Raw genomic sequence first — 26,494 nt, 5'->3', positions numbered from 1 at the left:
GATTCGGGGGAGTCGATGGATTCGGGGACAGTGATGACCTCGATGCTGTAGAATGAAGAACGATCAAGATGCATGAAGTCCTTTTGTGTTTGTCTTTCAAAATATGCTTTCATTTCGCGCGCGTTATTGTTTAAATTCAAACTCATTTGTAGGAATTGCTGTCAAATTCCAACTATGTTTTATTACGTGGTTTTCGGGTTTGCGGGTCGCCGCGGTGGCGTCCGAACAGACCCGTATAATCTTCTATAAATATGTTTTTATACGAATTCATTTTGGAGAGTCTGCATCTGTCCACACGCGGGTCGGCAAAATACATTTTTGACGAACTGGCTTTTGGGGGTATTATATGCTCTTACACGCGTCAGATTTTGTCCGTATCGAGGTGGTCGCAGGAGTGGGGCCCACCGGTCGGGTGGGGGCCGAGGGGAGACGAAGCACGCGTTTCTTGGCAATAGCTTTCTCCTCCTTTCCTTCCCTTTCCCCACTGTCACTCACACAGAGAGGAGGCGAGAGAGAAAGCGAGAGGGAGACAGAGGAGTCCTTGCTCGTCCACGCATCTAATCGGGTCGAGCCTCAGGCGTCTCGTCGGCTCTCTGCCCTGCCCGGTAAGATCAGGACCCTCGCTGAGCTAGCCCGCGCCCCCCACATACACACACTTTTTTTTTTGTCCACCGCGATCGTGAACGGACGGCGCGATTCGTGGGTGTGAACAGTCTTTAAACATCTCGGCTGCTAGGGTTTGCTTCTGCGGTGTTCAGCGCGGGGTTTGGATATGGGGAAATTCCAGGCGATGTGCTAGGTAGTTGGTGTTTTGGAGTTTAGTTGGGTTTTTAGTTCGACTTGTGCGAATTGGGTTCGATTAACGGATAATTGGCGCTTTCTCTCTACGATATGTAGCGTATTTTGTCTGGCAGTCTGGGAATTTTTGTTTTAAGCTACTGTTCCGCAGACTTTGAGGTAGCTTGGATCGTGATTCGAGGGTCCGAGGGAGCTGAATTGACTTCACTAGGTGCTTAATGCGATGCAATTTTCATCGGTTGCGTTGTTGCTTTACATTTGGTTTGATCTCTGTCTGGGGCTATAAATTTGCGACAAGTGCAGCTGATTTAGCCACTACTTACTAAATAGTGGTCCTCTTCCAGTGATGACATAATGTTATCTTGGGCTACTTGAGTCGTGACTGGTGAAAATGTCTCGGTACTGCTAACATATCATCCTTTGAACTGTACCTGTACGTGATATCAGCAGCGAATATTAATGCTATTGACAACATGTATGGTTAGTTTGGTGCAAATATATTTGAGAGATCCATCTGATTTCCAGATATATCATTTTATCTCTGTGTTTTCCCAGTGCATTTCTTTCAGTTCTATCATCATCAATAAAATTACCATAGTAACCTAATGGTTATCATTAGCAGAGTCATTGGAATTACTACAAGTTTCATGTTGAGGTTTCGTTTGTTAGTAGGCTTTCTTACAATGTGCGCTTCCTTCATATTTGTTTGTCTCGTACCATGTATTATTTTGACATGTGATAATTTGTGAAATCATTTGGCTTCTGTGGTCCTTCTGTTTTGCTAATTGGACTATTCCAATAAAATGGTGCCAATTTTAGATAAGGTTCTTTAGCATTTTGTAACAGAATTATTTATGCAATGTGTCAGTACACAGACCACATACTTTTCTCTACTTCTTTCTCCTTTTGTATGCTTGATGGTTCAGCTCGTTTGAAATGCTTACTGTAAGCTGGTAATCCTAGCATGAAATTGTTACTTTCTTTGCCTATTTGGCTTTCTAGTATAACCAGGGACGACATAGTTTGATCTAAAACTTGTTCAATTCTTATTGTGTAATTAAATATTGCCCGTTTAACTTGAGTTTGAACAACTTGAGTTTGAACACGGTGGTCTGTGAATTGGATGTTGTTTACCTTGAGATGGAACACGGTGGCCTGTGAATTGGATGTTATGCGGATTTAGATTGGTTTTTTGACTGGTATAACATTTAATGTAGTGTTCTACTTTACCTAGTAACATTAAACATATTGGCACCATTTGCTTTTGGATTCGGTTTATAATCACCATTTTTTTCTGTTGTTGCTAAATCAGTTATTGGTAGAAACTAGGGTTCTACCGGGTCTTGGCCGGAGGTTGTAGGGGAAGGAGGGGATTGGCTGTGGTCGCCGGCGCCCGCACGGATGGGGGCGGCGGCGCGATGGACGAGGCGGCTAGGGTTAGGGCACCAGCTCCTAGTTGGAGCCGATCAAAATAGATTGATCTTTGCTTAATCTCAAAAGTGATGATTACATGACTATTTATAAGTTCCCTAGGCTATAATAAACTGGGCTAAGCCCCTAACATTATTAAGATAACTAGGCCAGTTTGGCTAACTGGGCCTCTGGTCATAACACTTCTCCCCGCCTGCGCAAACAGCTCGTCCTCGAGCTGGACATCTAGAAAATGTTGGCGGAACTCCTTGAGCTGCTCCCAAGGTGCCTTCGGAGGGTTGAGCTGGTCCGAAGTACGTCGTGCATCTAGGCCTGGAATGTCGCCGGCGCATTGGAGAGACCAAAAGGCATCACCAAAAACTCGAAGTGATCGTGATGGTAGCCAGAACGCAAGTCAAGCGTAGGGAATAAGCGTGGCCCTGGCGGCTCTTCCCAGAGCTCCTCCACGACCGGTATAGGAAAATTGACCCTCGTCGTCGTGGCAGTGAGAGCACGGTAATCGAGGCAGAAACGCCATGAGCTCTCGGGCTTGTGAACAAGGAGCACCAGTAAAAGGTCGCCGTGCTGCTGCAGGATATGAGCCAACAGGGGCGGCTCGGAGTCTGCTATGGCGGTTGACAACTGAGAGGGAACTGCTGGAGAAGTGCCACTCTCGCCCTTCCACTGCACCATGCGCCCTGGACGCCAGAAAGTCATGGTCAGTGCGTCGAAGTCCCAAAGGATGGGTCCGAGCGTCCGCAAGAAGTCGACGCCGAGGATGAAGTCGTAGTCGCCCAAGTCGATGCCGACGCACGTGATGGCGAAGGACTCGTCGCCGATGAGGATGGGAACCTGTTGCACAATTCCGTGGCAGCGGAGACGGTCACCATTAGCCACGGTAACTCGGAGCTGCTCGCCGCCCGTCGGCTGGAGGGCCAGGCGACGCATAGTAGACGCGGGCAAGAAGTTGTGTGTAGAGCTAAGAGGCGCTCCCCATTAACCGTCACTGGCAACAATATCGTTGTTTCCGCTCGTATGCTGGCAAGGGCATGCAGGGAGACCACGAGAGCGGTGGCTGACGCCGGGGCCGCCGCCTCGGCAAGCTCGGAGGGAGTTGTATCCTCCTTGACATAGTTGTCTGCCTCCAGGTAGAAGAGGCGCGGGCAGACGTGGCCTGGCACGTAGGGCTCATCGCAGTTGGAACATAACCCTTGGCGACGACGCTCGTTTTGTTCGGCCGGGGTTAGCCGATGGAACGGTCGAGTTGCTGCTGTGGCGGGCATCCCTGTTGCCGGCTGGACAGGCCGGCTGGGTGTAGACATAGCCGGGTGAGGGGGTGGGTGAGGTGCCTGGGCCGGGAACGCCTGCTGCATAGCCACCGCCCGCAGCTCGAACGCGCGGGCATAGTACATGGCCGTCTGGATGTCCTGTGGTCCGCGCATCTCGACGTCCACGCGGATGTGGTCGGAGAGGCCCCCGACGAAGAGCTCGGCCCGCTGGCGAGTCGTCAAGCCAGGCGCGTGACACGCCAGGGCCTGGAAGTCCTGCACCGTGGAGGTGAAGGGTAGGCGGCCAAGCTCCGCCAACCGGCTCCCTTGGATCGGAGGCCCGAAGCATAGGAGGCAGAGCTCGTGGAAACGCTCCCATGGAGGCATGCCACCCTCGTCCTGCTCGAGAGCGTAATACCACGTCTGTGCGGCGCCTCGGAGGTGATATGAAGCGAGCCAGGTGCGATTCGACACTGGCGTTCGTTGCCCCCGAAAAAACTGGTCACATTGGTTGAGCCAGCTCAGGGGGTCCTTAGTGCCGTCATAGGTGGCGAAGTCCAGTTTGGCGAAGCGCCGCGGCGTGTGGGTAGGGCCGCCCTGGCAGTACGGCTCGTCGGCGTGGAGTAGTGCAGGGGTCGGCGCCGGGTACCCATCGGGACCGGCGAAGCTGGAGGGCACGCCGTACTGCGGGGGTGGCGCCGGTGGCAACTAGATGTGCGGCGGCGCCGAGGCCGTCGTGTACACCGGCTGTGACGGCCCGGTCACCCAGGCCGGTAGAGGCTACGGCGAGGGGGAAACCGGAGCTGGTGGATCGGCACCCCCGGCGCAGAGGTAGGGCCCGTCCCGGAGGTGGTTTGTGGCGGCGGCAGCAGCTGCATGGTCGGCTGCAGCGGCCCGACCGAGGGTGGCGGAGGCAGCTGCAGCGGCCAGGCGAGCGCGGCGGTTGCCGCCAACTGTGGCGGCTGCCAGGGCAGCCACCACGACGGCCCGGCGCGGTCGATCCGGATACCCTGAACGGCGGTGGCCATGTCGCGGATCGCGCCGGTCAATTCCTCCGGGGTGAGGACAGCAGGAAGCGGCGCGGCAGAAGAGGCCGGCGCGGGCAGTTGCGGGGCGCCGACCGTGGTGGTCATTGGGGTGGTGGTGGTGGACGGCAGCGGAAGGGTTGAGGTGGGCGGCGGCGAAGACATGATCGCACCGAAGCTATCTGATACCAAACTGGTAGAAACTAGGGTTCTACCGGGTCTTGGCCGGAGGTTGTAGGGGAAGGAGGGGATCGGCTGTGGTCGCCGGCGCAGGGGCGCCGTCTCGCACGGATGGGGGCGGCGGCACGATGGATGAGGTGGCTAGGGTTAGGGCACCAGCTCCTAGTTGGAGCCGATCAAAATAGATTGATCTTTGCTTAAACTCAAAAGTGCTGATTACATGACTATATATAAGTTCCCTAGGCTATAATAAACTGGGCTAAGCCCCTAATATTATTAAGATAACTGGGCCAGTTTGGCTAACTGGGCCTCTGGTCATAACAGTTATGAACTGGTTTCTTATGTCAAGAGTGAACATGTTCGCTCTCATCTCTATGTCATTAGTGCTATGATGTTTTGAGTGTTAACTCTGTGCCTTTATTTTTACATCCATTTTCTAGATACCAGGGCTATTTTTTTCTCTTTGCAATGGCATCCGGAACTGATGAGAAAGCCAAGATGGAGAGTTTGACATCGCCTGCAGCCTTTGTAGAGGGTGGGGTCCAGGATGCATGTGATGATGCATGTAGCATTTGCCTGGAGGCTTTCTGTGAGAGTGATCCTTCTGCAGTAAGATGCCATTTCTTTAATTCGGTTATTTTGTTTGCTCAGAGGTCAGCTTCTAACCGTTTTGTTACGATTTCTTCTTTTCCAGTTGACAGGTTGCAAACATGAGTTCCATCTCCAATGCATTCTTGAATGGTATGATACTGACTCTAATATGCAGCTCATGACTTGTGGCTACCTTATATATTTTTGTTGTGCGCTCTGTACCTATTTCCATCTGGAACTCATATGGCTCCTGATAATGGTTATTAGAACTATGAAATCTGCTCGTCTTCTGTTAGATTCAAGTTTTGATCTAAACTAGACTTTACTCTTCTCTTTGTAAAAAAAGTTTTATGTGAACCATACATATATCTCTAAATTGACCTAGTAGGTTACCATTTTTTCGACATGCATGGTAGATGAGCTAGATGGACTGTTAATTGTTTTCTCCTGGTACGCTTCAGGTCAGTTGTTCGGTTTGCAGTTGCTGGATTGGCCAGCTTGAGTCTGATTAATTGTTCTTTTCTTGCCCCTAAAATCATGTTTTTCACTTAGTAGCGTTCTGCTGATGGCTTGTTCCAGTACTGTTTTCCTGGGTGCAAATCCTATATGATTTGCTTGTGTGTTGGCAATAGTACTTCATCGAATTATTGAGATGTCCACCTATAAATGTCTTCACTGTTTTCAAGAACATACGTATATTTTTATCAACGACTTTGGACGTTGTATGTTAACAATCTCAAAGATATATTGTTGAAGTATTTCTTGACTACCAATCTACTGATATTCTTTTCGTGTGGCTAATTTTTATGCTGTACTTACCCTTTTGCGTTTCATAAATGAACAGCATAACTACATGCATACCATAACTCCATAAGTGCTTGTTTTCATTAATGAATGATTACTCAACTGTAACCTACCTTTCACATATTTTGTATCTATCATAAGTACGAGGTGTACATGCGTACAAGGTTTGCAACATTTCTGCTGATCTTGCAATTTGACAAATATAACTTGATACTATAGCTAGTGAAATTTTATACTCCCACCGTAACTTAACATAAGACGTTTTTTTGACACTGTCATAGTGTCAAACAATGTCTTATATTAAGTTACAGAGGTGGTACTTCACTGGAAGCTACTGGGGAATTTACTGGAGAACTATTTCACTTGGAAAGTCCCCTTGGGATGTTCTACAGTTTAATTGAGCGTGTATAGAACTGCTTTGGCATGGCCATTGCATGGACTGTTTTTCCCCTATTCAAATATTTGCACTTATACATTAATGATCGGTAGTGTTTTTTAGGTGTCAAAGAAGTTCTCAGTGCCCTATGTGCTGGCAGCCTATCAGTATGAAGGATCCTACCAGGCAAGTGCTAGAAATGTATATTGATATTCATTGGATATTCAAATGCCAAACATGTTGTTCAACAAGTACTCCCACCGCCCCATATTAATTGACGCTCAAACGAATGTATCTAGCATTGTGCTAGTTACATCCGTTTGAGCATCAATTAATATGGGACGGAGGGAGTAAAATTTTCTATTTTGCTAACTCTGGCCGTACTAATATCCCAGTCAAGAGCTTCTTGAGGCAGTAGAGCGGGAGAGGAATATAAGAACCAATCAAACCCGGAATACGACTATATTCCATCATCCTGCTCTTGGCGATTTCGAAGTGCAGCATGTATTTATTCTGGAAATAATTTGTTGTGACATATTTCTTCTGCTTTGATCAGTAAATTGTTTTTCTTATGTTATCCTAATTCAAGTGGTGATCGTGTGCAGTTGCCTGTTGTTGGTAATGATGCTGAACTTGAAGAGCGTATACTGCAACACCTAGCTGCTTCTGCAGCAATGGGAAGGTCACACCAACATGGTAGAAGAGAGGGGCAGAGGAACCGATCTGGCTCTCATGGCCGCCCACAGTTCTTTGTTTTCTCTGCACATCCAAATACTCCTTCTGGCTCTGTTTCATCATCTTCCGCTCAGGGGGAAGGTGCTGACGATTTGAGGATTCTTGTTCCCAGAGTTGGTGACTTACCACCACATGCTAATCCCATTGAAGAAGCAGGCAACCAAAGTCCAGGGGTCCTTACCTACGATGCTGAACAAGATGCTGTTGTTTCATCTGGAAATAGTACCCCCGTATCCAGTCCTAGGTTTTTCAACAGGTAAACTGAGCTATACAGCCTATAGTCATGCTAATATTTTTGGTGATCAAACTGTTAGGAAAGCAACTTGTATTTCCATGAGGCCATAGGCCGGTATATATACATGTACAGGTGGTGGACTATATGCAGGAAACCCCTCATATATTGGGATAAATACAAAAGGGTACATGACTTATACTATAACTCTAACACCCCCCTCAAACTCATGATAGATGAACAACACTGAGTTTGGAGAGATAAAAGCCATTTTGTGCTCTAGTCTGGGCCTTCGTCAGGAAATCCGCCAACTGTAACTCGGAAGGCACATACTGAAGAGCAATAACCTGATCCTGCACAACAGCTCGCACATAGAAAGCATCAACACCAATATGCTTGGTGAGCTCATGCTTCACAGGGTCGCGCGCAATGCTAATAGCACCTGTACTGTCAGATAAGAGCAGAGTCGGTGTAGTGACAGAAACACTAAAATCTTGAAGTAACCACCGCAACCAAGTCACCTCTGCCGTCAAAAGAGCCATCGCGCGCAACTCAGCCTCTGCACTCGAACGGGAAACTGCAACCTGTTTCTTCGTCTTCCAGGCAATGAGAGAACCACCAAGAAAAACACAGTAAGCAGAAAGTGAACGGCGATCTGAAGGATCACTAGCCCACGTAGCATCCAAATAGGCCTGAAGCTGTAAGGAACTGGAGCGAGGAAAGAATAGACGGTGAGAGATCGTGCCCCGAAGATATCGGAGAACACAGAGGAGATGAGTATAGTGAACCGATGTGGGAGCAGAGACGAACTGACTCAGAATATGAACCAGATAAGAGATATCCGGACGAGTGACAACTAGGTAAACAAGACTGCCAACAAGATGACGATAACGCGTCGGGTCAGGCAGGGGATCACCATCAGTAGCACAGAGGTGAACATTGAGCTCCATAGGAGTCTCAACAATGCGCTCATCGGTAAGAGCAGCACGAGCAAGAAGATCTTGGATATACTTTTCCTGGGATATAAAGAAGCCATCAGAGGTAGAAGAAACTTCAATCCCAAGAAAGTAGCGAAGAGGTCCAAGATCAGACATAAGGAACTGCTCATTAAGACGGGCCTTAACAAAGGCAATATACTCGGGGTCATCTCCAGTGATGACCATGTCATCAACATAGAGAAGAAGAAGAGTCTGACCACGAGGAGAAAGGTGAATAAACAATGCTGGATCATGAACACTGGGTGAAAAACCATCGACAGTCACCACAGAGGCAAAACGCTCAAACCAGGCGCGGGGGGCTTGCTTAAGGCCATAGAGAGAGCGACGAAGACGACATACCATGCCATTAGGAACAGAATACCTAGGTGGTGGCTGCATGTACACCTCCTCACGCAGCTCACCATTAAGAAAAGCATTCTTAACATCAAGCTGAGAGATAGACCAGTGGCGTGTAGAGGCCACGGCAAGAAGTGTACGAACAGTGGAGGTCATATGAGCCACAGGAGCAAAAGTCTCGTCATAATCACGACCATGCTCCTGCTGAAAACCACGAGCCACAAGACAAGCTTTGTGACGCTCAAGAGAACCATCGGAGCGAGTCTTAACCTTGTAGACCCACTTACAAGTGATGGGACGGACTCCGGGAGGAAGGGAAACAAGATCCCACGTACCAGTGCGTTCAAGAGCAGCAATCTCCTCTGCCATCGCAAACTGCCATTCAGGATGAACAACAGCCTGATGATAAGTAGTCGGCTCAAGAACAGCAGCACCAACGGTGGAAAATCCAAAACGATCAATAGGCGGACGAGGACGAGAACGCAAGCCATAAGTAGGCTGAGACGAGGATGACGACACATCCACAGAGGCATCCACAGAATGGGAACGACGAGTGTAACACTGAGGAAAAGATGGAACAATGGAAGGAGGAATCGTCAATGTAGAATCGGGAAGTGGCGACGAAGAAGTCACCGGAGATGAAGGTGTAGAATCCGGTGACATGCTAGACGAGGAGACCGTGGAAGATGGTGGCGACAAATCGACGTGAAGAAGCAGAGGGAGCGGAACGAATAGGCAAAGGCTCGACGGGTGTGATAGGTGTGTCAGGAAAAGTGAGGAAAGAGATATCCTCCATTGAAAAAGTCGAGGAAGATGGGCGTGGGTAGAAGGGACGAGACTCATCGAAAGTCACATCCCGAGAGATACGCATCTGACAACCGATAGGATCCCAACAACGATAGCCCTTATGCTCATCACTATAGCCTAAGAAGACACACTCAACAGACCGAGCGGTCAGTTTGGTGCGTTCGCGGGGGGCAAGAAGAACATAGCAAACACAACCATACAAGCGAAGCATCTAATAATCGGGAGAACGATAGAAAAGACGCGCGAAAGGAACACCACACTGTAGAGCAGCAGAAGGCTGGAAATTGATGAGATAGGTGGAGGTGGAGACGACCTCAGCCCAAAAATGAGGCGGGAGAGAGGCAGCAATCATCAATGCACGAGCCGTCTCAAGAAGATGACGATGCTTGCGCTCAGCCACGCCATTCTGAGCGTGAGCACCAGGACAAGAGAATTGAGAGAGTCCCTTGCTCAGCAAGAACACCACGCAACATCTTAGAGATATACTCGCCAGCGGAGTCAGCACGAAACACACGAATGGGAGAAGAGAACTGAGTATGAACCATGGCAGCAAAACGCTTATAAATGGATAACACCTCACTACGGGAAGTCATGAAATAAAGCCATGTGTAACGAGAGAAGTCATCTATGAAAATAATATAGTATTTATGACCCCCTTTCGAAGCGAAGGGAGCCGGACCCCATACATCGGAATGAACTAAATCAAAAGGACGCTTAGACACTGACTCACTATGTGGATATGGTAACTGAATCTGCTTGCCGAGACGACAACCCTGACACTCTAAAGAGGCATCTCCTGAGACAGACCCCAGAAGACCTCGACGAACTAATGACGACAAACGAGAACTACACAGATGACCAAGTCGATGATGCCACTACTGGAAGGAACCGGTAGCCGAGGCGACCAAAGCGGAAGAACTGGCGATAGAGCGGGCAGCGGAAGGAACATGAAGCCAGTCCAACTCCCAAAGACCCTCAGAATCACGGCGGCGAGGACCAGCCCCAACCAGAGTGTGTGTGCGACGGTCCTGGACAGAACAAGAGTCAAGGTCAAGGATGACACGACAACCAGAATCAGCAAGTTGACCAGCGGAAAACAGATTCATGGTAAGTCGAGGAACATGAGCAACATCAGGAACAGAATAAGGAGTGGTAAGAGTGCCTCTACTAACGACAGGAAGGGGAGTACCATCAGCGGTGAGGACATGAACAGGAGAATCAAGCGATCGAAGGGAGGACAGAGTGGAAGAATTAGAAGTCATATGAAAGGAAGCTCTAGAGTCCAGAACCCATGGGGATGCACCTGACTGTGTAGAAGGTGGTTGCTCAGTGCGGGAAGCCTCAGTCACAGAACCAACAGTACCCGTCGAGGAAGAACCTGAAGCAGCGAGCAGACGCTTAAGTCTCAGAATATCCTGCTCAGTCAAAGCGATGGTTGAAGCTGTCGAGGTAGATGACGAAGTCGCTGTAGATGATGATCGCGCCTTGCGCAAGTGTTTCTTCTTCGTGTAGCAGTGGGACTCAATATGACCATCATTGTTGCAGTAGTCACAATGTGGACGGGGGCGACCTGAGCCTTCAGAAGGAGTGGGCAAGAGCGGCGGAGCACTCGAGCGAGAAGGGGTCGGTGCAGCAGGTGGCGGAGAAAAAGTCCGAGCAGCGAGCACCAAGGGAACCTCCAGTAAACCAGCACCACGTAAGCGAGTCTCCTCAGCACGAATATCCGAAAGTGCCTCCATGAGAGAAATACGGCCACGAGCAAACAACTGAGCACGCCGGGGCTCAAACTCCTTACGGAGTCGAGACAGGAACTCGTAGACGCGATGAAACTCCAAGTCGGCTTGGACAGCCTGGCAACAAGGACAAGTACGACAACCAGCACTGCGGAGAGAATCAAGCTGGCGCCAGATAGCAAAACTCTGTGCATAGAAGTCATCAACAGTAGAGTCACCCTGCTGAAGAGCATGCTCCTGACGGACCATAGAGAGGTATAAGGCATCACCAGAGGGCTCATAGCGCTGAGGAAGGCGAGTCCACATCTCAAACACAGTAGGAAGACCTAGAAACTCAGAGGCAAACTGAGGCAGAACACTGGCAGTGAGAACAACTGCAGCACGGGCATCATCATCAAGCCACTGGGTGTAAACAGACAGAGCACCATGATACACTTGAAGAGCCTCCTCATAAGTCAAAACCTTCTCATCATAAGCACGAATAGCAGTCTCATCAGCAACCTTAACCGCATCCTTCATAGCCTGAGGAGCATCCGCGGGAAGAACCGGTGGAGTCGGAGGAGTGGGAGCCATAGAAGGAACAGGACGTGGCGGACAACAGACCTCGCCAGACAGAACTCCCCAGAGACGGATGCCGCGCATGTGAATGCGCATGAAGCCAGTGAATTCGGTGTAGTTAGTACCATCGAAGATCACTGAACAGCGAGGGACAGCAACATAGCCAGATGCAGTAGACAATTTTTTTTCTCTTTTTTTTAATAGGAGGAAAGGAAATCAGTCAACGAGAACCAATCTGGAATCGTTCTCGAGGGCCAGACTCGATCTGGAGGGAAACCGCGGGGCGAGATCAGACTCGATCTGGAGGGAAACAGCTAGGACCAGCACAACAGGGTCACGGATTCGGGAGAGATCGAGGGAAACAGCACAGCAGTTTCCCGTTCCCGGAGAGATCGAGGGAAACAGCACAGCAGTTTCCCGTTCCTGGAAAGATCAACGGCAGTTGCGCGCTGTCCCAGCAGGGTCGCGGCTCCTGGCGCGTTGCGTGGCGCCAGGGGGGATCGGGGCAGCAGGGTCGCGGCTCCTGGCGCGTTGCGTGGCGCCAGGGGGGATCGGGGCAGCAGGGTCTCGGCTCCTGGCACGTTGCGTGGCGCCAGGGGAGATCGAGGATCGGGGCGAGCGCGGGCGACTGGATCCTGGCGACGAGAGGCAGCGAGACCGAGGCAGAGAAACTGCGCCGGCGGCTGTATTAGAAGATTGGATCGGGAAGAGCAGAGTTGCGCGTGCGAAAAAGAACCTAGGCTCTAATACCATGTTAGGAAAGCAACTTGTATTTCCATGAGGCCATAGGCCGGTATATATACATGTACATGTGGTGGACTATATGCAGGAAACCCCTCATATATTGGGATAAATACAAAAGGGTACATGACTTATATTATAACTCTAACACAAACTATGTGACGATTCTGCTGTTATCAGGAGACATTCATCTGGACAATCTACTCCAGTAGGTAATGACAGGGCAGGGCCATCAGATGTTCAGTCTTTCTCAGATTCTCTGAAGTCACGTTTAAACGCTGTCTCCTCAAAGTATGTAAATTTATTTGGAAGTATTCCTTCTATTTTAATAAATATTTTTTCTTAAAGCTGCTTCACCTTTTATGCAATTCAGGTACAAAGAATCTATTACAAAAAGTACCCGAGGGTGGAAGGAGAGGCTTTTTTCACGTAGCTCATCTGTGTCTGATCTTGGTTCTGAAGTGAGACGAGAAGTTAACAATGGAATTGCATCTGTATCGAGGATGATGGAGCGTTTGGAAACTAGAGGAAGTGGTAGACCAAGCTATAGCCCAACAACATCTGCTTCTGAAGTTTGTCCCACTACAGAACCAAGCAATGAGAGGGTTACTGAAAGTAACTCTACTACTACTATTACGAGTACTAGCAACACTTCTACCCCTTGTGTGACCATGTCTGGTTCAAATTAGTGCATGCTACTGTTTCTGAAGAAGGCCTGCATGTGCTCATTCTTCATCTTCAAAGGTATTACGTCTTTCTACCGAAAAAATGTTGGTTGTGAACTTGTGTTCTATGTTGCTATACCTGTGAATTATTTTGATTATACTATTTATCTTAAGGTAGTAGAAGATAACAACCCAACTGACTGTTTTGCATTAGATTATACTATTTATCTTCAGGTCCCTCCGTCCCAAAATTCTTGTCTTAAATTTGTTTAGATACGAATGTATCTAGTCACGTTTTAGCATTTAGATACATTCATTTGTAGACAAACCTAAGACAAGAATTTTGGGACGGAGGGAGTAGAAGATAACAACAATATATCCAACTGACTGTCTTGCCTACTACTAATGATGTACAGTTTAGTGCTAACTTAGGTTATACAGCCTGAGCACAAAAGCGCTAATTCTATGCTCCAGTTAGACACCATGTGCACGACCAACAAACCTCTTGCCACCTTATGGTAAAAGCTTTGTTAACTGTAGTAAAAAAAATCTAGAGTTAGTTACCACTAACGAATGGAGAAAATCCCAATGGTAAAAGGTCGTGATTTTCCAGTAAAACAAAGAGGGGCACGTTATGATGATTGTGCAGGTAGGTCATAATTTCTTAACCTAGGAGTATGTACTCCCACATTCAAATATACCTCTTAAACAAGCATATTATACCTCTTTATAATTCTCAATATACCTTACTAATTATTTTTAATATACCTCAGTGCGTGTTTCATGAAAAAAAAATAGTTAGTTACCACTAATGAATGGAGAAAATCCCAATGGTAAAAGTCATGATTTTCCAGTAAAACAAAGAGGGACACGTTGTGATGATTGTGCAGGTAGGTCGTAATTTCTTAAACTAAGAGTATGTACTGCCACATTCAAATATACCTCTTAAACAAGCATATTATACCTCTTTATAATTCTCAATATACCTTATTAGTTATTTTTAATATACCTCAGTGCGTGTTTCATGAAAAAATACCTTTGGAGCGCTTACTTTTTGCGGTATACCTTATTTACATACAAAAAAATCAGTCTACTTATAAATAAATAAATTATGTGATCTCTAATGTCATTTTCATAAAACTCAATTTTGGGTATCTAGTAATGGTTAATGAAGCATATTAAAAATGATAAAGAGGTATAAACAATTCATCTATGTGGTATATCAGAAGCGGGAGTGCATAAACATCTTCCCATATATGTGTATATGTATATATAGTAATGCTATTCATCACCAGGGTGCAAAATAAGTTATTTTACACCCTAGGTTTCCTACATTTAGAATTTAAGTTTGGTTACGAATAATTATGTTAATATTGTTCCATTACACAAAAAAAAGTATAAGAAAAGTAAGATATGAGTCACAAAACCACAAAATTTACATTTGTATGTACATTTTATACTCCCCCGGTCCATATTGGTTGTCGCTGATTTAGTACAGAGGGATTATTATAGCTATACGTTCGTAATTATAGTCACCTAAACTATCTTTTTCAATTGAGACTTGTTATTACCTTTTCTTTTCACTTTTGACACAAGACAAAATTTACGTGATGTAAAAATGTAGTGTAGTGATGTAGTAAAAGAGGTGTGAAGAAATAATTCTTCACCCTGGGTGATGAATAGCCCGATCCTATATATATCAATATGTGTGTGTGTGTACTCTCACATTTAATATACCTCTTAGAAAAATGTATTTTATCATTTCCAATATACCTTATTAATTATTCACGCACATAAGAAATATGGCTGGAGCCCTTAGTTTATGTACAAAAGCAGTTTCTGTGTAAACAATTGTTTCGAATGGAATTTTTTATGGAGGTCACTTTGGGGTGCTTAGGGCATGTCCAACAGGTGATGGATAATGTGGTGATGTAAAAACCCATATAGGGTAGGGTAGAAAATTTTACATCACCAAGACGGCTGTTGCTTTAACAGGTGATGTCAAAGTGGTGCCCCAAAAATTATCACTTGAACATGTGTTCCACATTTTGAAATTTTAAACTCTGGTTCAACGCTAAACATTTCAAACAATATAATTCAACAACACTAGGATAGACCGGCACTACTACTGCCATACTACCACAGTAGATCATCAGAAACCATTACACCTAAAGGACCTGATGAGTTCTTCGTTGTCCTCGTTGTCGAGGTCGATCATCCCTTGTGGTCCGTCGGAGGGGCCTGCCTCGGGTCAGTGCCATTTGATGGCTTGACCTCCTCATCGGGGACGTACTACTCCTCCATCTTGAGCTCTTTGAACATTCCATTGATGTTGTTGGAGATTTTGTGATCCATCTCCTCGTCTTCCTTGACCTTCTTCTTGGTGAAGAATTGAAGCTCCGCCTCCGCAAGGTGCGGATTGGTCTTAGCAAAGTCCTTCATGACACCCTACCCCTCTCCTTGGCAATTCGTTGTGCCCCGCGACAATGATGTGCTTTCTCCTTGCGGGAAGCAATCCACATCTCAGGGGTGAGGAAGTGCGCCTCCTTGGCTTTTGCAACGCCGTGGAAGTTCAAGTTGGCCTGGCTCTGGCTGAGCCACACATGCCACCTTTTGCATGTGATTTGGGGGCGGTGTGCGCAGCGGCATCTTGGTTGTTGGCCCTGAGCTGCTGCAGCCGACTCCTGCAGCGGCAGCCGGTCCCTAGTGGCAACTCAAGCGGCAGCGGCGTAGATGGATGGTGTGGCTCCCATCTTCCCCTTTTGCTAGATCTGGTTATAGCTCCAATGTTCCCCTTTTGCTAGATCTATTTCTCCAGTGGATGGTGTCCTTTGCCTGGATAATTCCAGACTTAATGCCATGCTCTTCTTGTCCCGTCTCATGTTCTTATTGTTCATTGATTTTATTGAAGCAAACTTCTTTGCTTTTACATGCAGTGAAATCTTGTTTGCTGTACTTGTATTCATTAATCTGTAAGCCAACATTGTACTTGTGTGAGTGAATTCTGATTTTTACCCCATGTTTCGACATTTTTGACAATAATTATCCCATTTAGCGGGATTTCATCCGTTTTACCCCATTTAGCAGAAGTCATGCCACGATTTACCCTTTTTAAAATTTTATGAGCGTCTTGATGGGAAAGTCCCAACTGTCAGGTTCATCTGGCATGCCAAATCGACGGGTTTTTTCTGCCTATTTTTGCTCCATGTTGAACCTGTCCTCGCAGCTTTGTCCCGACCCGGCAGGCCCGATATGATTGCACCAATACAGTTTGTTTGCGTCACCGGCCAATGCATAACTCGGTTTTAGAACGGTGACACGTATACACGCGATCTTCTAATAAGCATCTTAATTATGCCCGAATCAAATGCCTCATCGCCCAATGCATGAGTCACGAAAATTCAGAATATTCAAATAGCTATGATAGTGATGGTCAAAATCATGTGAAATAGTGTACGAATGAGAGGGTCATAGACCCGCCATCTATTGAGCACAACCTGATGGTGTCAACCTATGTCGTCAAAGTAGAAAGAACAAAGACATGGGCGAGCTTGACGGAGTCGTCAGACTGCATGGGGTCGTGTCTTGCCTTCATGTTGTGGTCATACAGCCCTACTCGAGGAGGTATGAAATCGCGCCACCATCGCCGTCGTTGTTGCCTGACAATCTCTAAACCTATATTCGAGCGAGCCTGATGGGTGCGTGTAGTCAGAAACCTGAACGGGCCATGCAATCAATTAGGGGTGAGTGTGGCGCGCGGCCGACTCAGACATTGTATGTTGGACGTGATGTGAGCGACCTGCGAGCGACCTCCATCGGGTCGGGCCTCGCGCTTGACCAGGATCGTGGGATGGCACGATCGTCCATTGGGCGAGATGCGTGGGTACTAAGTTCCCTTTGTAATCAGCGAGCCGATGCGCTCAAAATAACAAAACAACAGAAAAGCTGCAGTTGTGTGGCGCAAAACCCTCTCTGTCAGTTACACCTCTTCTCTCTCTAACCTTCGATCCTTCGTCGTCGGCGTTCCGGCCCAGCTCGGCAACAACAAGTGCCATCAGAGCCTCGGTGGTGTTCGATCCATCCTGGGTGCCGGCGGTGTTTGATCTGTCGGAGAGATGGCCGGAAGCAACGATGGGAAGGCGAAGGAGAAGCAGGAAGAGGAACAAGCCGCGGGGGAGGCCGCGACTCTGGACAAGACCGTGGCGCGTCTCTTCACTTTGGAGGGATCGGGGGTGCGCATCGTCGAGCGCGTTGTTCATGGCGGCGGGGGAGGAGCACCTCCGATGATGCTCACCTGCACCAACTACACCGACTGGGCCATGATTACAAAGCTTCAGCTGCAGGCTGACGAGCTGTGGCAGGTGGTGGAAACCGGTCAGGGATCGGACCGCGACGACAGGCGAGCCATGATCGCTCTCCTCAAGGGAGTGCCGCCGGAACTCATGCGCATCCTGGGCGCAAAGGCCACGGCCAAGCAGGCGTGGGACACTCTGAAGACCATGCGCGTCGGAGTTGAGCGCGTGCGAGAGGCCAAGGCGCAGACTCGTCGATCCGAGTACGAGTCACTCCGGTACAAGGACGGCGAAGGGTTTGAGTCGTATGTCATGCGACTCAGAACGATCATCGATGAGCTAGAAGCTCTCGGTGATCCGGTTGACGAACACAAGGCGGTGCTCAAGGTGCTGCGAACAGTCCCACGGTCGTATCGGGAGATGGCCGTGGCGATCGAGTCGCTTGTGGACACAAAGCAGCTCTCCCTCGAGGAACTATGCGGGCGCGAGCGCGAGGAGACACCAACTCCAGGCACACAATTGCTCTTCACTGCCGACGAGTGGCGAGCGTGCGAGAAACTGTTTGATCAGGCTGGTGGATCTTCAGGCACTGGAGATCGTTGTGGACGCGGAAATGGCAAGCCCAAGAATCTCCAAGGTGGGGATGGCCGTGGCCAAGGCGGTGGCCGTGGCAACGGTGGCCCGGCGACGCCCAAGTGCAAGGGAAACTGTCGCTACTGTGGCATTCCAGGGCATTGGCTGAAGGAGTGTCGCAAAAGGGAAAGAGACCAACGCGAGCAGCCGGAGCAGCAGGCGAACGTCGCACAGGTTGACGTCGAGCAGCCAGGCCTGCTCCTCGCCACCTGTATGGTGACCAGCAAGGACTCCGAGGGAATCGACACGCATGGAGCAGGAACGGAGATCTTCCTCAACGAGGCACAGGTCGTGCCGACGGCAATCGACGACGACTGCTGGTACCTTGACACTAGTGCCAGCAACCACATGACAGGGCGGCGCGACATGATCTCGGAGCTGGATCATTCAGTACGAGGTACAATCCGTTTCGGCGATGGCTCTGTTGTACAGATCTGTTGGCGTGGTGTCGTGTTCACGTGCAGCAATGGCGAGCAACGAGCACTAGCAGATGTCTACTACATACCAAAGCTGCGCACAAGCATCATCAGTCTCGGACAGCTTGATGAGAACGGGTGCAAATCCGTGATCGTATGACAGGCAGAAGATGCTGCTGACACGGGTGCGGCGGACGAGCAACCGACTACGCCGTGGCTCTGAAATTGGCAGCGCCCGTGTGCCTGCTGGCCGGAGTGAAGGATGAGGCCTGGAGGTGGCACGCCAGGTTTGGGCACCTGCACTTCCGCGCCCTACACGAGCTCGGAGCAAGGAGCATGGTACGCGGGATGCCAACGATTGGGCACCCTCACCAGTTCTGCGAAGGCTGCACCATCGGGAAGATGCATCGCGCGCCTTTCCCTCGCTCATCGTTGTATCGCGCGGAGCAGGCACTCGAGCTAGTCCATGACGACCTCTGCGGCCCCATCACTCCGGCAACATCCACTGGTAACAAGTACTTCCTCCTCATCGTCGATGATTATAGCAGATATATGTGGCTGGAGGTACTCAAGAGCAAAGACGAAGCTTTCCGATACTTCAAGAAGATCAAGGCCCGAGCCGAAGTGGAGAGCCAATCCAGGCTCCGGGCGTTCCGCACAGACAGAGGTGGTGAATTCACCTCATCTAAATTGAACATCTACCGTGAGGAGTTGGGGATTCAGAGAAACACAACGACGCCGTACTCTCCCCAGCAAAACGGAGTCGTCGAGCGGCGGAACCAATCAGTGGTGGAGGTGGCGCACAGCCTGATGAAGGCCATGGACGTGCCCTGCTCGTTCTGGGGCGAGGTCGTGCGCACCGCGGTTCACATTCTGAACCGATCACCGACGAGAAGCTTGCAAGGCGTCACCCTGTATGAAGCATGGCGCAAGAAGAAACCCGCCGTCGATTACTTCCGCACCTTCGGGTGTGTGGCACATGTGAAGCTCGTCGGACCCGGCGTCACCAAGCTCGCGGACAGGACGTGCCCGGGCATCTTTCTGGGCTACGAACCTGGCACAAAGGGCTATCGCGTGTACGATCCAGTCAGCAAGCGCTTATACATCACGCGCGATGTGCGCTTTGAGGAGGATCGGCGTTGGGACTGGAGCAAGGACGCCCAAGACTCTGAACTCTCCCGTCAGAGGGAGCTCACGGTGGTGCGGAGGGGTGCCCATGACAACCACGTATACTGTGTCTGCACGACCAGAGACATCGCCAGGCCCATCAACAACATCGATGCCAGGCTCACCCGCTGAGCTGGCACAGTCACCATGTTCATCCGCCGGGGGCACGGAGGTGCCCGCTCCAGCCGGCTCTGACACTCCATTGCCCTCAACTCCACCTGCAGTCGATACGGACGGGTGGGTGTCTGCACCCAGCGGAGAGACGTTCGATTCAGAGGGGGTGCCGCTGCACTACAAGACTGTCGAGCACCTCATCGATCACGCTCCTGCACGCACTCTCGAGTACAGTGGTCTGTGTCTGTCAGCAGCGGAAGAACCCTCATCTGTCGAGGATGCATTGAGTGAGCCAGCGTGGCGTGCTGCCATGGAAGCGGAGATGGAGTCGATCCGCGACAACGACACCTGGGAGCTTGCTCTGCTCCCTGACGGCCACCGTGCAATTGGCCTGAAATGGGTGTATAAGGTTATAAGAGGGATCCAACAGGCAATGTGGTGAAGCACAAAGCGCGTCTCGTTGCAAAGGGCTATGCCCAGAGGCAGGGGATCAATTTTGATGAAGTTTTTGCCCCGGTGGCACGGTTGGAGACAGTGAGGTTGCTGCTTGCTGTCGCTGCACATCAGAGCTGGAGCGTGCATCACATGGATGTTCGTTCAGCCTTCCTCAACGGCGAGCTTGAGGAGGAGGTATATGTGCATCAGCCGGCCGGATTCATCGACGGCGACAATGTACACAAGGTGCTTAAGCTGCGCAAGGCACTGTATGGACTTCGGCAGGCGCCAAGAGCTTGGAATTCTAAACTGGACACGACGCTCCAGTCACTGGGTTTTTCGCGATGCAGGCTGGATCATGCCCTGTATCGACGCGGGAGCAGCGAAGACTATCTGTTGGTTGGGGTGTACGTCGATGACTTGATCATCACGGGCACCATTGACAGCGCCATCAAGAGTTTCAAGACACAGATGCGCGAACTATTCCAGATGAGTGACCTCGGCTTGCTAAGCTATTACGTGGGCATTGAAGTGAAACAAGAACAAGGCAAGATCACAGTGTGTCAGTCCAGCTATGCAGCAAAGATTCTTGAAGACGAAGGCATGAGGGAATGTAACCCTAGCTTCGTGCCCATGGAGAATCGCCTGAAGGTTGGAAAGAACTGTGGTGAAGTGGTTGATGCGACCAGGTATCGCAGTGTCATCGGGAGCTTGCGGTATCTGGTTAATACGCGCCCTGACATAACATATGCAGTGGGAGTTGCGAGCAGGTTCATGGAGGCACCTGGAAAACAACATTGGGCAGTGATCAGACAGATTCTTAGGTATATCCAAGGGACTCTGGGCTATGGCTGCACTTACAAGGCAGGAGGAGGAACCTCCCTGACAGGGTTCAGCGATAGTGATCATGCTGGTGATTTAACAGACAGGAAGAGTACAACTGGCATAGCTTTCTTCCTGGGTCCAAGCATCATCACTTGGTGCTCTCGAACTGATGATCAGTTGGCAGACATATTGACGAAAGCACTTGGGGGCGCAAAATTCACAGAGCTCCGGTGCAGGCTTGGAATCATTCAGGTGAAGGAAGAGCAACAGGATTAGGGGGTGATTTGAAGTGTAATCCCGTTGCTAGAACGGATACACCTTGCCGAATAATGGGGCCGGTAGCGTGCGGATGTTCACGCCCGAGCTTCTCTGAACTTTGTCCCGTTTATTTTGCTTTCAGTTAGCTAGATAGCGTCGTCAGACCGCGTCATGGGATGGCATGATCATATGCAGGATTGGCGGCGATGTAGAAGCCTAGCGCTTGACCAGGATCGTGGGATGGCACGATCGTCCATTGGGCGAGATGCGTGGGTACTAAGTTCCCTTTGTAATCAGCGAGCCGATGCGCTCAAAATAACAAAACAACAGAAAAGCTGCAGTTGTGTGGCGCAAAACCCTCTCTGTCAGTTACACCTCTCCTCTCTCTAACCTTCGATCCTTCGCCGTCGGCGTTCCGGCCCAGCTCGGCAACAACATAAATCGTGACAGAACTTTTACTAAATGGGGTAAAACGAATGGAATCTCACTAAATAGAGTAATTAGTGTCAAAACTATTAAAATAAGGGGGTGAAAACCGGAATTCACTCTACTTGTGTAGTACTATAATTTTTTGATTCGCAAACAAGCATGGGTACAAAAAGCGGAGTTGGCCATTTACAAGTTTGTGTTCCTGACAACGGATTCAGAAGTTCACTGGGAGTACAATCATAGAGCAGATTTTTTCCCTAAAAAAACCGTAGAGCAGATTTTGACTTGTTTTCTGTATTTCCTAATATTTTTTACATGAACAGAAGTATTCATTTCATGCATTTCGCAATGCAATATAGCTGAGCTCAGGGGTCTGAATGCATAATGTGTCATTCAAACCCATCTTCATCCATTTGTACCTGATGATTACCATCCAATGGCCCAAATGTGGCGATCTCATGATCACATCTGAAGCCCTCATCTCATTCTAGTCTCCCCGGTGGTATATGAGGAGCGGGAGTATGTACTCAGAGGAGTATATATGCATGCCATTTTGCATACAAGGAAACTATTCCTTTCGTTCCTAAATATAAGTCTTTTAAGGGATTTCACTAGGGATTTACATACGAAATAAAATGGACGAATCTACACTTTAAAGTATGTCTATATACATCTGTATGTAGTCCACTAGTGAAACCTCTAAAAGACTTATATTTAGCAACGGAGGGAGTAGATAGTACATCACCCGCAAAAACAAAAACAAAAAAACTAGATACTACATGTTGGCTGAGGTAAAAAGTATGAGCAGTCTATGGTTAAGTTAATAGGTTAATACTCCCTTAAAGAGATTTTACTATGGTTATATAGACATACTTTAGAGTATGAATTCATTCATTCGTTTTGTTTTGCATGTAGCCGTAGTTAAATCTCTAGAAAGACTTATATTTAGAAACGGAGGGATAACATTTTGTGTCTCCTTTAGGGATGCCATGCCTAAATAAAGTATATTCAAAGTCAATCCTATGTTAATCTCAAATTAAAATCACACCACATTGACTTCTATGCTGCGTATGGCATTGCGGTGGATTATCATAATACGATTTGCTCAAACCTGCTTTTGCCTATTGTAGTGTTCGTTTGACCCGCTTTTGCTTACTTTGGCGGCTAGTTTTCCACAATTGATTATAGAATAAGCACAACAAAATAAGTATGCACGGGGAGTTTTTTGTGGGGCCTGCTTACATCCCTTGTTTTCCTTAGTTCAACTGGTTACTTGTGTACTCCCTCTGTAAATTAATAGTGATCTAAACGTTTTTATATTAGTCTACGGAGGGAGTAGAATTTAGTCTTATCTCGACTAACAAAAGGAAGGATTGTGGCATTCCCAGGTATGGGCAGGTGGCATAGCTGAAACTCCAACGACATGATGCCATCTCAACTGTTGCATAAATCACCTCCAAAAAAAATAAATCTGAATTTGATGTATTGGTTTGATGGAACGGCAGTATGCCTGAGGTATTGGCTAGGAAGTCAATTTAATCTCCTGTTTCATCTCTGTAATTAAAAATCCTTCAGAGACTCGTGTTTACTTGTATAAATATTGGATGTGGTAATTTCCATAGCATGCTCAATCCTGACAAATACGACTCGTAGAGCTAAGGGTTTGATGCTGTTGCACGGCTATTATTTATATTAAAAGTTGTATACCTGTTCGGTGCATTGACATTAATGTTTCGGTAAACAAAATGATGCAAGAAGGCACAGAGTTTTGTTATCTTATGTCGTGTTTGGTTGCTGACACAGTGAGTTGTTGTAACGCTTAAGATGTGGTCTTATCATCACGAAAACTTGGAAGTTTTTTTTTTTTTTTTGAGTGGAAAAACGTGAAAGTTTTGCTAAGGAAAGAAGTGTATACTTGAAAGTTTTTCTAAGCAAAGAAGCGTATATTTGAGGGACGTGGAGTTATTGGGCGCCAGCTCATATGAGCTCGGTATCCTGGCATTGGGATGTAGGCCATCTCTTTATACAGCTGTCGTGGGGTGCTGAAAAAGGGCGCACTGTGCACAAATACGTATGCAGTGGACGTGGGTCGTGGGCCACAATTTAACAGGATTGCGGACGGCGGAAGCGACACGTGGTCTAGACTTGGTTCAGTGCCTTGCTGACTATATCGCTGAAGTGCAATCTTATGGGATTGCTGAACCGAGCGGCCAGCTAGATTGTTCTGTGTCTGTACTTTTTCCTCTTGCTGAGCAAACCCCTTTAATACTTATATTCATGGGTCCAACAACAAACTCTCTCAGATTAATTGCAACCCTCAATACAATCTTAAAATGACACTTTGTACTGCATAGTTTCATGCCAACACAAGTAATAGCATACTGTATAAATCACGTCTCAAGAGGAGCAGTGAAAGGCATCAACCAAGATGACCAGTAGCAAGAGAACTTCATAGGATCAGATGTTTCCTCCATACAGCCGGCCACAACAATGTGGTCAATTGAAATGCGTACTAAATTGATGGCCAAGCAAGGTTGTAGCTTCAACGGATAATTTAGCTCATCATCAATCTTAGGAACATTTTCCACGATAAATATACGCACATAACCATTTGAAAATCATCGCCACTGTGAACTTGTGATTAGGACATGCCAAGAAATTGCCCAAGATTTGAAACCAGTAAATCCTTTAGTTGAATGAGCAGTTTCACACACCAGTAAATTATCCCTGAATCTGAGCTTCTCCACACGACCACTATATCCAAGGGGCAACTAAGGATAATTTAATTCAGTCGTTCTTAGAGAAAATGGCATATCCGCAAGACGAAAACTTCTAAGTGAAGGTCCAAAAGAGCCAAAGTTGCCGACAACACTTGAAAGCACAATTGCTTCCTAGGATGGTTTTAATAATTGATCACAACATATGCATCATTGGACTAATATGTTTATTCAAGTATATTTCAGAAAAGTTCAAAAGATGCTTTGGCTAAAGGCTTATGTGGAGATGCCCCTTGATGCAAGAAAGGAAAAGGATTGGCTCAAGCTTCAAGCTAGAAGACTCCTCATTTTATATTTATGAGAAATCACTTTTGAGTCCATAGGAAAGCCAATACTATTAAAATGGCGTGAGCTATTAAAATGAACTGGTTGCTTAAGTTCTTAAAGTTAGCCACCAAAATACTCAGTCATTTTCCCACATAACCATTCTATCCAATTCCACATACTCAAATTCCGTGCCACCAACTTTCCCATTTCGGCCCTACCGAGTTTGACCTTAGACATAACCCTAGCCATTCCCACCAAATCGGTGCAACCGAAACCATATCGGTGCTACCGAGTTCAAGGTGACCAACTTTCTGTTGCCTCGGTACACAAAATTGGAATTTCCGAGTTTGTGTATCGGTGTCACCGAGTTGTGCCAGCTGACCGTTAGCCACCTTTTCGGTGCCACCGAGTTATGTATATCAGCCCCATTGAGATTCAAAAGTTGGTGCCTTTAGTGCAAGTCGCTACACCAAGTTTATGACTTCGGTGTCACCGAGTTTGCCACTTTAGGTATGACGGTTGGATTTTGCGTGCTGCCTATATATACCGCTTCATCCACCTCTCATTCATGGGAGAAGACTCAGAATATGCGCTTCATTGCCAAATCCATTTTTCTGATAGAGAGTCACCTACTCATGTGTTGAGACCAAGATATTCCAATCCAATCATTTGAAACTTGATCTCTAGCCTCCCCAAGTTGTTTTCACCAAACCAATCTCTTCTACCCATGCCAATTCTATGAGAGAGTGATTTTATGTCGAGGAGACTATCTTTAGAAGCACAAGAGCAAGGAGTTCATCGTTCTACCACATCTATTACCTTTTGGAGGGTGGTGCCTCCTAGATTGGTTAGGTGTCGCTTGGGATCCTCCTACTTCGTGTTGTGGAGTTGAACCAAGATATTTGTAAGGGCAAGGAGATCGCCTACTTCATGAATATCTACCGTGAGAAAAGGCTAGTCCTTTGTGGGCGGAAGCCGTGGTGGAATAGACAAGGCCGCTTCTTCGTGGACACCTTGTGGGTGGAGCCCTCCGTGGACTCTCGCGTCCGTTACCCTTCGTGGGTTAAAGTCTCCACTAACATGGATGTACAATAGCGCCACCTATCCGAACCATGCCAAAAATCGCCATGTCAACCTCATGCGTTTGATCTCCCTATATTACTCCTTTACTTTACACTTACATGTTTTACATTCTGTTGCTACACTCTTAGAACTGCATGTGTAGGGTGTACTTGACTTGACATACTTTCGATCCTACAAGTGGTATCAGAGCTTTGATCTCCATTGCATTGGTTTCACAACCTAGGAGAATATGGCGTCTAGTGAGGGAAATTATCACCGTAGAGGTCCATACTTCGATGCACTAATTTTGCTAGTTGGAAGCATAAGATGAAAATGCATATTGTTTTCTTTAATCCTCACATATGGGTTGTTATTAGTGTTGGTGTGCAAGGTAATTTTTTTGGAGAAGGGCATGGACCGGATCGTGATGCGACAACTGATGAACTGAAGATGTTGCAACTCAATGCACAAGCCCGCGACATCATCTTCAACTGTCTATGCCCCGAGGAATTTAACAAAATCAGCCGCCTTGAGAATGCAAAAGAAATTTGGGATACTTTGA

General features: G+C 47.8%; 1 protein-coding gene across 2 annotated transcripts; it reads left to right on the top strand.

Annotated features, from left to right (window-relative positions):
- The first annotated feature begins 466 nt into the window (after positions 1-466).
- On the top strand, positions 467-23,600 carry LOC123448438 (E3 ubiquitin-protein ligase RHF2A). Of its 2 annotated transcripts, none has more exons than XM_045125321.1 (9): positions 467-605; positions 5,122-5,290; positions 5,376-5,422; positions 6,576-6,638; positions 6,848-6,956; positions 7,058-7,443; positions 12,773-12,883; positions 12,966-13,336; positions 23,215-23,600. In XM_045125321.1, exons 2-8 carry the CDS (start codon positions 5,150-5,152, stop codon positions 13,279-13,281), a joined length of 1,173 nt encoding a protein of 390 aa, XP_044981256.1. In that variant the 5' UTR covers positions 467-605; positions 5,122-5,149; the 3' UTR covers positions 13,282-13,336; positions 23,215-23,600. The 2 variants fall into 2 exon arrangements, with proteins under 2 accessions (XP_044981256.1, XP_044981257.1); XM_045125322.1 differs by lacking the exon at positions 467-605 and adding an exon at positions 631-799.
- The last annotated feature ends 2,894 nt before the right edge of the window (positions 23,601-26,494 follow it).

The sequence above is a fragment of the Hordeum vulgare genome, chromosome 4H, assembly GCF_904849725.1.
Source record: "Hordeum vulgare subsp. vulgare chromosome 4H, MorexV3_pseudomolecules_assembly, whole genome shotgun sequence".
NCBI classification, from domain to species: domain Eukaryota; kingdom Viridiplantae; phylum Streptophyta; class Magnoliopsida; order Poales; family Poaceae; genus Hordeum; species Hordeum vulgare.
The sequence above is the reverse complement of the archived record's forward strand: the minus strand, read 5'-3'. Positions and strand labels throughout refer to the sequence as shown.

What these genes read in the sequence shown, in the direction of transcription:
- LOC123448438 (XM_045125321.1), top strand. Translation starts at nt 5,150, where the DNA reads ATGGCATCCGGAACTGATGAGAAAGCCAAGATGGAGAGTTTGACATCG. An exon ending in AGTATGAAGGATCCTACCAG is followed by an intron (nt 6,639 to 6,847) that starts GCAAGTGCTAGA and finishes CTAATATCCCAG; the next exon opens with TCAAGAGCTTCTTGAGGCAG. An exon ending in GCGATTTCGAAGTGCAGCAT is followed by an intron (nt 6,957 to 7,057) that starts GTATTTATTCTG and finishes GATCGTGTGCAG; the next exon opens with TTGCCTGTTGTTGGTAATGA.